Source organism: Laetiporus sulphureus (assembly GCF_001632365.1).
Source record: "Laetiporus sulphureus 93-53 unplaced genomic scaffold LAESUscaffold_4, whole genome shotgun sequence".
In the NCBI taxonomy this organism is placed as follows: Eukaryota; Fungi; Basidiomycota; class Agaricomycetes; order Polyporales; family Laetiporaceae; genus Laetiporus; species Laetiporus sulphureus.
In genome coordinates, this window is record NW_024468513.1 from 817,535 (window position 1) to 829,530 (window position 11,996).

At 51.3% G+C, this 11,996-nt stretch overlaps 5 protein-coding genes across 5 annotated transcripts; 2 read left to right on the plus strand and 3 right to left on the minus strand.

The window, feature by feature from the left end:
• The first annotated feature begins 76 nt into the window (after positions 1–76).
• LAESUDRAFT_672451 (uncharacterized protein) lies at positions 77–1,501 on the plus strand. Its single transcript, XM_040905494.1, has 3 exons — positions 77–361; positions 417–1,113; positions 1,170–1,501. The coding sequence occupies exons 1-3, from the start codon at positions 103–105 to the stop codon at positions 1,309–1,311; spliced, it is 1,098 nt and encodes a 365-aa protein (XP_040768624.1). The 5' UTR covers positions 77–102; the 3' UTR covers positions 1,312–1,501.
• A 245-nt stretch (positions 1,502–1,746) lies between these two features.
• LAESUDRAFT_755534 (uncharacterized protein) lies at positions 1,747–2,556 on the plus strand (the record flags this gene model as incomplete). Its single annotated transcript, XM_040912037.1, has 3 exons — positions 1,747–2,010; positions 2,076–2,213; positions 2,272–2,556. 3 exons carry the CDS (start codon positions 1,747–1,749, stop codon positions 2,554–2,556), a joined length of 687 nt encoding a protein of 228 aa, XP_040768625.1.
• Positions 2,557–2,860: 304 nt separating this feature from the next.
• Positions 2,861–4,568, minus strand: LAESUDRAFT_643741 (kinase-like protein; the record flags this gene model as incomplete). The annotated part of the gene is made up of 6 exons (XM_040903806.1): positions 2,861–3,044; positions 3,100–3,281; positions 3,340–3,461; positions 3,516–3,716; positions 3,768–4,108; positions 4,189–4,568. 6 exons carry the CDS (start codon positions 4,566–4,568, stop codon positions 2,861–2,863), a joined length of 1,410 nt encoding a protein of 469 aa, XP_040768626.1.
• Positions 4,569–6,739: 2,171 nt separating this feature from the next.
• On the minus strand, positions 6,740–9,349 carry LAESUDRAFT_721275 (peptidase S28). Its single transcript, XM_040907986.1, has 10 exons — positions 8,861–9,349; positions 8,466–8,805; positions 8,353–8,409; positions 8,115–8,296; positions 7,875–8,060; positions 7,796–7,817; positions 7,653–7,739; positions 7,499–7,586; positions 7,320–7,446; positions 6,740–7,256 (listed from the first exon to the last, which is right to left on the minus strand). The coding sequence occupies exons 1-10, from the start codon at positions 9,159–9,161 to the stop codon at positions 7,048–7,050; spliced, it is 1,599 nt and encodes a 532-aa protein (XP_040768627.1). The 5' UTR covers positions 9,162–9,349; the 3' UTR covers positions 6,740–7,047.
• Positions 9,350–9,812: 463 nt separating this feature from the next.
• On the minus strand, positions 9,813–11,706 carry LAESUDRAFT_747485 (uncharacterized protein). Its single transcript, XM_040911475.1, has 5 exons — positions 11,497–11,706; positions 11,217–11,440; positions 10,819–11,160; positions 10,686–10,765; positions 9,813–10,631 (listed from the first exon to the last, which is right to left on the minus strand). Exons 2-5 carry the CDS (start codon positions 11,430–11,432, stop codon positions 10,076–10,078), a joined length of 1,194 nt encoding a protein of 397 aa, XP_040768628.1. The 5' UTR covers positions 11,433–11,440; positions 11,497–11,706; the 3' UTR covers positions 9,813–10,075.
• Positions 11,707–11,996: the final 290 nt, after the last annotated feature.

The window sequence follows — 11,996 nt, forward strand, 5'->3', positions numbered from 1 at the left end:
TTGTGGACCGCCATATAAGCGCTCGTATAGTATAAACAAAGGTAAATCATTATAGCGGTCAGCGTCCGCGAGACGCGCCGCACCGTGTCTGCAACCTGCATCATGAAGGGACTTTCGATTTGTCTGCTCTTGGCTGGCGTGTCTCAAGCAGTGCGCGTGTACTTGAATCCACCTGTATCTCTACCCTCACAATTATCTGCGCAACAAGCGGGCGCCGCATTGTCTCGCCATCTTGGACTGGACTATTACGAGTCTCTGGACGATTGGGAACTGTTCGCAGGCTCATCGAAGCAAGAAGCGTTTGTAGGACAGGGACCGGGAAGTGCGTTGCTGCTGAGCATCGACGAGGAGGACGCTGTAGGTACGTCGTGCATGGCTCAGCTTGAGGTTCGGTCGACCGATTGTGTGATTCCTAGGTGTCATTCCCTCTTCCTTTAAGGAGTCCTTCTCCCTCTCCGATGAACCGTCGCCATCTTCACTCGCTACGCTCATCCCGACATACCTTGACCGTGCACACCATTCATACTCGCATATATTCTCTCATTCTCAGCTTCCAACCGAGGCTCCTCGCATTATCGACATCTTCTCTGTCCCATCCTCTGCATCCCAGACATTTCTGGAGGAGATGACTACCATAGTTGGCTTTTTGGAATCAGATGACATACCAAATGACAAGTTTGCAGCCGTCGAGCTAAGGGGTTTGGCCGAGCTCGCAGCGGAATTTGGACGCGACAGCGAGCAATATCGTCTTGCTTCCGAGACCATCCGGGGCCTCCTCTCTAGCGCCATCGAGAAGCGTGGCCTGAAGCTTGCCTTGGTGACTGTGCCCGTCTCTGCATTCCAAGCGAAGCGCCAAGAGCTTCAGCCTCCGCAGAGTCCCTTCCCTCCTCCCATGCCAGGACCTGCAGAGCCGATTGACGCCGTCGCGACATGCTACACCACAGCCACTGCTTGTGGAAATGCCACGAACGCCTGCAGCAGTCATGGGGAATGTGTTGAGGCGAGCAAGGCTGGGCGGACTTGTTTCGTATGTGCATGCGCTGCAACGACGGATGACCGAGGGCGTACCGAGCTTTGGGCAGGTAATGCGTGTGAGCGCAAAGATGTCAGCGGGTGCGTGAATATATCCCTATCCTCTGCTCTGGTTTTTATGTCTCCCTTCCATTCAGCCCTTTCACCTTGATTGCCGGCACAGTAGTGGCGCTCATCCTCCTCGTCGGAGGCTCAATCGCGTTGCTCTCTACGATTGGAGACCAGGAATTGCCAAATACTCTTACAGGTGGAATTGTGCCTACGACTCGAAAGGATTGAGGTATCCTACGAACACTAGCAAATGACATGTTCGGCTCTGATGCTACTAATTTGTACTGAGACGATCGTCCGGTCTCATTCTCGAGGTGATTGGGATGGTCACTTGTATCATGACACTTATGCATGAAATGTTTTATATATTACAAAAATCCCATCCTTTCAGCCTTTACTGAATATGCTGGGATGCCGCTCTTCCAATCCGTCTTGCTATATGTTTTGTGGATCCCAATTAGGGAGGGATGCATCCGAATACGGTACGTTTTGAATGTTTTGACATCTCCGTGACATTACACGAACGTTCAACATGTCGTCGGAGTAAGCCGAGCAAGTTCAACTTTGTTCGGAATCGGATGGGCTTAACATTGTGACTCTCTTCTGTCCCAGTCTATCGCATCGACGTTCTGTTCTGCACACCCTGTCCCTACTGTTCGAATTATGGAGGTTCCTACAACCACTAGTGCTGGTCACTCTGCCGTCTCAACTTCTGCCTGTCAACCACTGCTTGCGAGAATACAGGACGCTGGCCTGGCGCCAAAGATGTGGGAGAAGACTGATCCAGAATCTCGTCCGATTAAAGCATCTCGTTCCAAAAAGATGCGAGGCTCCGGTATCTCCAAGAAGAAACAAACGAAGCGGCAAGTGGAACAATCTAGCGTGAAGACGCAAGGAAATGTCATTTCCAGGATCTCAAAAGACGATGTGGGTCCTTCAGGTGCTAAGCCTCATCACTGGTCTGGATTGACATACGAACGGACCGAATCCAGGCGGAGAACCAGCCTGTTCTTGATGCAGGACCTGCAATTTCAGCTCGAGCGACGTCCGCGAGGAAACGACCCCAACTGTCGCCCGCCGCATTTCGCACTGTTCGAGCGGTCCTTGACTCTCGCACCTCGCGTGAACGGGTAAGCACAATATCTCAAAGGGACATGTAACCTTAACGCAACGGTTGTCGCCGTGCAGGCACAGCAGAAACAAATGGAGCTCAAGATTCGCGGTGCAGCTCAAGCCATGTCCAGCGGTCACGACATGCGATTCCTGTATTACAGCCTCGAGATGGGCATTATACCCGTTGAGCAGTTGAGGACTTCGTCACACTGCGTGCCGAGCTCTTCGTCGACGGACAGTGTCTCGCTGGTCAGCTCGTCGCCGCCGCGCCCGGTTGTCGCAGCCTTTCTCCAGGAAGCATGGCCCCAGCTCCAGTGCTTAGAGATGCCGGATAGTATGCGAAACATTTCGCGCGACTGAAGGCATGCGGAGCAGACGACACAAACTCACACCCTCGGACCTCTGTACAATTTACATTATGCACATGACGGCCTATTCTTCTCACATTGCAATGTATACTTACTCTATCTTCCCCCACGATTCTTTGGTATGTGCATGTTCACCTGATGTATCTTCTAGAGCACTATAAAATGTGCAGCCTTTTGAGTGATGTCGAATATCGGATGATTAAATAGAGAGAACTACTGTTGACATTAAAGTACAGTATGATAACGCTACGATAATAAATACAATAACAAACGGAGTGGGTTAGATAACATCCTCTTTAATGCGCTAGCCACGGGTCCTGCAGCAGCTCCTGCGCAGACGCACGATTAGCCGGGTCCAGCCGCAGGCACCGCTTCATGAGCGCCGATGCGCCCTCGATATCGGCAGGCGGGATCGGCAGACATGTCTCGCGAATGCGTTCCTGGAAGGTAATAGGGTCGAGCGTCTGGAGTTCCTTCAATCTCTGAAGACCTGCATATCAGACGAAGTCGCTTCAGTGTTCTGCAACGCTACGACAATTCAAGCCACTTACCATCCTTAGTGAAGTACTGCGATGCTTGAGAGCATTGTTTCAGGTAGTCTTCGTCGAAGCTCTCGCCGCAGAAACAAAGCATCTGGTAAAGCATCGAGTGTTCGATGGGCTCATCCGGTGGGCCCATTGGCATGAAGAGCGGCTGGCCAGTGAGCAGCTCGAACACCTGCAGATCGAGATGACTGTGAGATTGGGGACAATGCAGAAGGTCACAGTTCTCCTACCAAGCAACCGAACGTCCACACGTCGATCTTCTCATCCCACTTCTTGCCTAGGATGATCTCCGGTGGACGCATGCCGAGCGGGGTGATATCGTTCGTCTTGGTACAGTTCGAAAGTATTTGTGCTGGCACAAGCGACGTCAGTGAAACATACAATGCATACACACAGAACATACCACAGCCAAAGTCCGCAATCTTGAACGTATGCGACGTCAATGTGCTGGCGAGGGGCGGCGGGAGCGGCTGAGACTCATAGGCCGTCACCATATGACGCAGGCTCTTCTCAGGTGGATACGTCCGTGGTGGGGTGTCCTTGAGCCACTCGTCGAGAGTCGCAGTGGAGTATTGCAAGCCGGTCATGATGTTATCAGGCTTCAAATCTGTGAAACTGTAAGCAAATGACATATTGCACGTCGACAACTGACACTAACCGGTATGGACAATGCCTCGTGCATGCATATGTGCCATTCCACGAAGCACATCGCGCAATATGTGCTTGACAACGGGGAGAGATAAAACGCCATAGGGAACCATCATCCGCAGCTCCTCCACGCTTGAACCCAACAGATCCATTGCCAAGCAGAGGTGCTCGCCATCCTCGGGATCAATGCCAGGTGTGATGAAACCTGCGATCATCCGTTGACAGTACGACTCCGGTGCACCCGGAGGTACCCAAAGGCGACGATGCACGTGAAACTCGCGCAATTCGTGGGTGAGGTTCATCCGTGTGGCATAGCCTGTCAAGATCTTGACAGCCACATGTTGGTCCTTACTGTCGTCATGACCGCGCGATGAGAGATCGGACAAGTTAACAATCGTGCAATCAGTAGCGTATGCGATATGACGGCTCACCTTAGATCTCGTGCCATCCAGACACTAGAAGTGGCGCCGAGCCCGAGCTTGCTCTCCAGCTTGAAGCGGCCGCCTGGTCCGAGGCGGTCACCGGGACCACCCTGATAGTAACCAAACCCCTCAGAAGCAGGGAGCCCAAGAGGCTCCTCCATGAATGACAATGGAGACTCTTCATCAGTAGACGCAAGAGGAGAAGGTGTGTCTGTCGGAACTAAAACATTCAATGCAGGGAAATATTTGGATGCAGGTGTGGAGTCAAGAATGGGAGCCAGCGAATAGGTACGCGCATGCAGAACGATCACTGAGGGCGATAACGATCGCAGCCTGTTGGAAAACGTGCTCCTCAAAAGAGACTTGAACACACGCGTAAGGAGAGGCATGAGCACGGCTAGGTGTGTCGGCAGTTATAGGGATCGGAGACGTCCAGATGTAAAGAACTTGAGCCTCATGGCAAGGTATTGCGCCGCCTTTATACCTGCACGAATTCGGAGATGTACGATGCTCATGGCGTCATACGGCTGTTGCTTGCTTTTAGTCTGCGCACCTTATACGAATACATCCAGGCCACACAGGACTATCGTTCTTAGGTCATGAACTTCTCTTCGCGACGTGCTAAATGAGATCTGAACCCCCCCTAAGTGAATGCACATTCTGCATAGAACGTCAAATGAAGAGGCATCAAAAGAAGATCCCACTCACCGCGACAGAGCTCACAAGTGAGATACCGCTTACGCTCAATTCCGTTAAGCTGGTGCTCTAGAATGGGTGGCGAATTCGGATTTCGCTAGCAGCTTACTGACAGGATCATGATCCATGTCACTAGACCTAGTATCAATCCCTGTTTCACATAGTCTTTCGGAAATGAATGAGTAATGTACGCAGGACGAGACCCGCCGCTCATGAGCTTCTGGTAGAGCAATCAATGTCGCTGGAGGCTAACACTGCGGCGGGCCACAACTTGTCAGCACGTTTTGATGGCATCTGATTAGGCACAGTCACCGAGTTGGCCCTCCCCAGTTTGCGACAGCGTTCGTCTTGAATGAATTGCCAGATTTACACTGAATGTACATGAGGCTCTCTCGCCGCGTCGGTGAGCCCGTGAGGGTAATCGGAACATAGTCCAAGTGGCACGGGTAGGTCACCGGGCCCAAGTCCTGTAATCGAGGTCATGTGCCGTCCGAATTCGGAGACACATCATATCACCGGAGGCCTCCGCTCTTCCAGCCAGCTCTTCATGACAGCCAATCCAAAGAACAGCATGGCGCGAAGTGAACAAATCAGAGTAACGATGCCCATTCCCGACCACCATAGGCTGTGATTCTGTTCCGACAAGTTGCATCCCATAGACATTACCACGTCATGCCATAGATCTCCTACAAGGATTACGTGGTCAGGCCCTCACTGTGTCATTATACTGTGAAGGCTGCGCATGCTCCTGTTGACGAAGAAGATATGGTCAGCACGCACAAACCGCCCCTCGTACTAATTTTGTCTGTCAATCCCAATGTCGGCACAGGGAGATTGCTGTAGATTGCCGGGAAGTAGCTTACACATTGTGACGCAGCGCTGAGATTCATGAAGAGAGCTTCCGTGTGAACCAAACAATAGCGACTTACCTCTCAGTGTACCGGTTGTATCAGGCGAGATACGACGCTCGGCACGCCCATGGGCGCACCGTTCTGAAAGAGGTCCATCTGGTGACAGCTGCGACACACCATCACCGTTGCAATCCAGAATCAGGAACGGCGCTCATCGTTGACAGATACATCATTGTACATTGACGCCAAGGCGTGGACATGCCGAAACGTTCCCTAATGAGCTGCGCTTCAGGAACGGCTCGTCTAGAAAGTGGAGAAAGCTCACTTCGAAAAGATCTTCCCACAGATTACGGGAAGGAAGAAAATCAGCTCGTTCGAGCATATTACGCTCTCAGGTTGTGTGCGTTTTGCCGCCAGGATCCCACGCGGGTAGAGCATAATCTGTTCCTACTTATCCCCAATAGCTGCATTGACGCCTTCTTTCATCTCCAATGCATCACACGAGATAGAAAGGCGGCAGTGCCTGACACTCACTGTATAAAGGATGCTGCACCGTGGGAGGGATCATATGATCTTGTAAGCTTTCCGAACATCATATTTGAATGCTGACGAGTCCATGAGCAGCTGAAATATACTGAGCGTGTATGACAGCCATACCGAATACATTCATGACCGAGTGAAACATCTTTGCGTCATTAGGCACAACCTGCACGATTGTTGAGCAGTGCTGCAGCACGTGCTTATGGATGATATCGAAGTAGCCCCAAAAGTCACTGATACGGGAGATGTGAGAGAGCATCAACTCGATGAAATCGGGATTACATACATGACGCTCACAACAACATCGTAAGATGTCAGGCAGCTTGAAAGAGACGAACTTACTATATGAAAGTGCAGATGTTGACAGCGAGAGTCAACTATATCGTAGGCTGCACACCTCAGTGTGAAGCTAGTCAGCACTTCAGCGTACCTGCGGATCATCAGAATAGCCACTTGCTGCTTTCAAAACAACACCGAAAGACGGCACAGTAGCCTGAGCCTATATTAGAGTCCCAATATGCGTCCTAAATTACAACATGCATCATATCAGCGCGACGATGACGAGAGCAGTAGTCAGCTGAGTCGGGGACCCCCCGAACTGTGATGTTGCCTGAGCTCTAGTCATTACGTGTGCATGCAAACGGGACGTGAATTTCGAGCAGGGTATAGATGTCATCTATTAAACATTCCTGTGAACAGCAGAAGACACCATCGAACAAATTAGGAACTCTGGATACACACATAAATACGTTGTATCGCCTTCGGACTCTGCTGACCAACTTCAGCGAGTTGGAGCTTGCCAGTCAGCTAACCAGCCCTTCATCGCCTCCAGACCAGCACTTTGCACAGCAGCGATCGTCGAATCGGCTTCTGCGTTGACTGCGTACATGTCGGAACAGTGGAACCCATCTCCCACGGCAATAGGTTGCTGGGAGGTGCTAGCGAAGTTCGTGCCATCAGCAGACATTGATGCATCCCGCCACGGGTCGCCTATAGTCCGCCGGGATCGACGTAACGTAAACGTAAGTCATTCTACACATGGAAGTTACTCACGTTCGCCATTTGCGAAAAACAGCCGATCGGCTTGCACGAACCATCCGTTGTAATCCTGGTTTGTCACGTTGACTTGCGGTGTAGGAGGACTGCTGAAGGCCTCTGGGAAATAGTTGACACATTGACGCTGACGGCCCATTTTAGACAACGTGATCCTCAACAGCTCTACCATGACTGACCTCATACCAAATCGGTTGCACCAAGCGAGAGACAATACTCGGAGTATCCTTGGGTGCGCCACCTTGGAAAAAACCCATCTCGTTACAGCTGCGTTCACATTCGTACGTCATCAGGTCATCGTGCACCCGACAAGACAGACGATGACAGGCTTACACAATCCAGTACCAGGAACGTTCCGCGTTGTCGACGGCGACGTCAGTATATCTCGACGAAGAGGCATCATAGGTGCCGAAGCAGTCTCTACAAAATCGCCCAGCATCAGATATTGAATAGAGAAAGCGGAGGGTAAAACTGACTCGGCACTCAAGTCTCCACAGGCTAAACAATGAGGGTGTATCAAGTTGGCGAGAACATCCAGTTTGTAGAGCCACTTACAACTCGGATAGTATTTGTTTTGCCACCAGGATCCCCAGGCAGGTAAAGCGTGATTAACGCCCCACCCGCCTTCCGGAGCGCTTGCTCCATCCTGCACTTCCAATGCGTCGCAGAAACCAAAGAATGTGAGATCCGTCAGTTCGGGAGCAGGCTGAAGTTCCTGCCATTCCGCTACCGGGTACTGTACTGAAGAACTAAAGCGTCAACGACAGCCGATTATATGAAAACTTCATCACTCACGAGCAGCTGCTAGATCGTCGAGGTGCGCCAAATTCAAGTTGAACGTGTTCTTCACGAAGTCGATGGCGACCGCGTCATTAGACAACAAGACTTCGTCGATATATTTGATCACATTCTGTATGTCCGCAGAGCAGTTTTGCGGCATGTGCTGGCGAATTACATCATAATATCCCCAGTAGTTTCTACAGAGACGGCGTTGGTGTTCTAGGCGGGCGAAAAAGGAATTTTAGGCACGCACACAATGCTCTCGACGACGCCGGATGATGACCACGCAGCATAAAACACTCCAGGCTTACTGTCAGCCAGGTTTGTTCGTGAGCGACGATACGGCAGCAATGCGGCAAGACGTACTTGACCATTGTAAAGCTGGTCAATGCACCGGCATAGCTCCCTCCGACGAGAATCCACGGTGCTTGGTCCGGCGTGACTTGGTCTCCGCCAGGCATTGGCAACTTAACGTTTTGGGCAAAATATACGAGATCATCGATAGCCTGCTGGATTGTGTGGTACTCGAGACTCGCGACGGACAGGTCGTTGAACGGGTTCGATTCGCCGTAGTAGCGATGCTCAAGCACGATTGTTGCGCCATTCTGCTGCTCTGCGATTTGTCCGACAATAGTAGCGTTTGTCAGAAAAGTCTCAAATCCGTCGGCATTTTGCTCCCCAGGTGTCGTGAGAACTATGGGACCGCCTGCCGTGACCAGGTTCAACGACGTGCATGTTTGATATGCACCGTGGAAACGTACCGAATTCATAGAACTGCCAAGTATGCCAGTAACGCTGCTCGAATGTTCCGAGGCTCGGGTTATTATGGTCGATCAATTGATCGAAATAGTATGTGGTATCCAGCGGTGGAAGCTCGGCCCCGCTTTTATCGACGATTGGTCCTTCGTACTGATATGGCAACTTGCGTACGCCGGGGGTTCGACGAATCCTGGCATCGGCAACCGGGGAAAGATAAAGTCCCAAGATTATGAAGGGGGTGGCATCCCCATAGCGCACCATGACTGCCAGCGTCCGACGACGTCCGTAGATTCGTAAGGCCATTTGCTGCAGCCATGAGGTCTCTTATATGCAAGGCGGCTACACGAGCGGTTTCGGGCGCGCAAATGCATGATAGAAGCCCGAGTCAGTCAGCTTCCATTTTGCCGTTCCTATTCTGTTGGCAACGCTGGCCGTCAAGAGGGTTGGCGAGGGCGATGCATTTTGCATTGGATCTGTCGCTGTTAGACCGACTTGCGTCCATCAAAGATGTCATGAGTGCCAAAAAAAAATGCGACGACGGATAGGACTTAGTACGGTCGACATATTATTGATGGTATCCTGGTGATCGTTGGCGAAACATTCCATTGGGCGCTAACGCGAAAGTGGCGCATGGAAAATATTTTCGCCCGCGGCACGCGGCAACCTCAGCCATTGGCCGCAACATCTCGAACTCCTTTGCTTCCGTCGGGTTCGCAATTTATAGCGAAGTCTGTTCTGGTTCAATGCATGCCGTTTCAACTGTTGTGCTACATGCTGCTACGCCACTGCGAGCGAGTGTCAAGCTCAAAGTTTGTTCATGCCCGCTCGTGCAATGTGACTCCATCAAGAGGGCTCCGGAGTTAGTATGAGGTCCCGGATGAGCTGACCGATGGAGACAATATCGCTCTATCATCTTAAGCTTGCTCATAGGGGTGAAAACTGCGGTTGTTCCGTCCCAAGGATGTGCATTCTATCAGAGCTCTAGATCTATTTAAAATACATTTCAGGATGCCAGTACAGAATCGGAAACTCGTTTTTTGAACATTGGGGAAATGCAGTAATCTGTCAGCTGCATTCTTCATATTTGAGATGCGCATTCCATGCGGACACCTTTGCTCGGACTGATTTGTCTCCGCCTCCTATTCTTCTCCATACCGTCGAGCCAAGGCGCCAGTGTCATTGACAGGCTCCGAGCCATTCAAATGCTTGTTGATTGATTAGCAACTAAAGCGAAGAGTACGATGGCTCGCAGCTTGTGATAGAAAGGCAGCAAGATGCCTTCTATATGTCTGTGTCGCCGAGGTGCAGCCCACGTCAGGTATTCCCATGGGCATCCTTGTCTCTGAGCTGTTGTGAAGACTGGACGGATCCGAAGGCGCCAGTGGCTTCGCGCCTTTGGTGCTATGCATTGACTGCTCGCCTGACTCAAGAAGACAGGGATATGCGTTCTCAGCTTGGACTCGTTGCTCTTGTTGAGAATGCTCTTGGAATGCTCCTGCAGATGGCCCGCCGTGTATTTCGGAGGACGCGTTGCGAGGGGTGTTGATGCCCGACCCAGAGGATGATGCTGACGCCGATGGTGCGGGCGAACAATCAGCGCAGGATGAAACGCCAACAGGTGCAGATGCGAGGGAACAGAGAGCATTGACCCATCCCGACGTACGCGAAGTTGTTGACCAGACCGATGATCCATATCCAGCAACGTCTTGCCAGGTCAACGTAGTAGAGGTCACGCTCGACTGCAAGGGTGGTGGAGGAAGCCGCTGGGGAACGCTATGCAAGGATGTTGGTCGAACTACACTTGCAATCACGATACTGAAGACATACCACTTCTTTTGTGTCTGTGAGGCCCGAAGGCAGTTCATCCATGCCGATTCAATGGAAATGCCAACGTGAAGCTCCCCATCCTGAGCGTCATCTGTAAGCCCAGTACACTATAGACCTGATGATCGACGCTCACCGTCACTGGCCATGTTGTTTCCAGCTCTGCATTTGCATACTCGTAGGAAACTCTCCAAATGTCCCCGGCTTCTAGCTCAGACAACAATGATTTTGGAAGGACGTAAAAGGCGTCCTCCATATCAGGAGTTATAATGTCAAGGTGGAGATTGATGGGCGGCGTAGCAGCCTTGAGTGGCTTTTGCCCAGAAGAGTCGTCGAGTGGATGTGCCAGATGATCACGATAATCGAATATATCAATGGAAATGCCGCAAGTATCCGACTTATTGGCATCTTGACGCCAAGAGGTCGAGTATAGGATGGTGTTTGTTCCTGAAAGCGCGGTGTTTTCGAGGTATTGCATCTGTCAGAAGTACGTGAGTATCAAATTGATAGGTTGACGATAACAAGGATGCTGACCGATTGATACTTATACGCATGCGCACACTGAATGCCTTGCTCGCCATCAGTTATCTTGTGGATCTCACCGCTCGTCATCACGTCCCAGCAATTATCCAGGATGGCTGTAAAGTCTACATGCTGCAAGCATGGCTTAGGTTGATACATGTAGCCAGTCGAATTGCGACCGACTTTCTCTGTGGAGAAAGTAAGTTCAAGAAAGCTCGCTATGCTCATTCTGGATCCTAAAACGAAAATCAAGTTGGATAGAATGATTAGATGATACTAGTGTGGCGCTCACTGATGATGGTTTGGCGAATTACTCTGATCGGATGGTTAGATGCGCAAGAGAGGGTTGTCGAGCTATAAGCAGCCAGTGCAGATTGCCTCGGGCTAGTAGGACAAAAGGAAGGGCGGAAAACTTGCACATTTCACAGGTGGCTGCGACCACATATATATTCGGATGTTGACACCTTTGTGGCCGTGCACCTGACGCGTGAGTGGCTCGCCAGTCCTCAACAGGGCAGTCCACTGCCGTCCCCACACCTCATGATTACCGAGTGTCTTTCAATCTCCGCCCATAGGTCGCGGAAGTAAATTGCCTTTCTGATCTTTCGGCTACAACGACACGAGCCAGTTATTCGTGTGGCACTCAGCCCACGAGCTGCGTCATGGAGCCATGCATTGTACGTGCGCACGATTGCTTGCTATCCAAGAAACTTGTCCAATGGCGACGTTGCATGCGGCCACGCCATCCATTGCTAAGAGCACTCTGCCCGGATTGCCACTTCTTGTGGCACG

Bases quoted from the DNA above. Each gene is read 5' to 3' on its own strand.
- LAESUDRAFT_721275 (XM_040907986.1), bottom strand. From the start codon at position 9,161: ATGGCCTTACGAATCTACGGACGTCGTCGGACGCTGGCAGTCATGGTG. The intron at 8,297-8,352 runs GTGCGTGCCTAA...CCGTCTCTGTAG, and splicing joins GGCGTCGTCGAGAGCATTGT to AAACTACTGGGGATATTATG. The intron at 7,257-7,319 runs GTGAGTAACTTC...GGCGGACTATAG, and splicing joins GTTTTTCGCAAATGGCGAAC to GCGACCCGTGGCGGGATGCA.
- LAESUDRAFT_747485 (XM_040911475.1), bottom strand. From the start codon at position 11,432: ATGAGCATAGCGAGCTTTCTTGAACTTACTTTCTCCACAGAGAAAGTC. The intron at 11,161-11,216 runs GTCAGCATCCTT...TACTTCTGACAG, and splicing joins ATGCGTATAAGTATCAATCG to ATGCAATACCTCGAAAACAC. The intron at 10,766-10,818 runs GTGAGCGTCGAT...GATGACGCTCAG, and splicing joins AAACAACATGGCCAGTGACG to GATGGGGAGCTTCACGTTGG.
- LAESUDRAFT_672451 (XM_040905494.1), top strand. From the start codon at position 103: ATGAAGGGACTTTCGATTTGTCTGCTCTTGGCTGGCGTGTCTCAAGCA. The intron at 362-416 runs GTACGTCGTGCA...TGTGATTCCTAG, and splicing joins CGACGAGGAGGACGCTGTAG to GTGTCATTCCCTCTTCCTTT. The intron at 1,114-1,169 runs GTGCGTGAATAT...CCTTCCATTCAG, and splicing joins GAGCGCAAAGATGTCAGCGG to CCCTTTCACCTTGATTGCCG.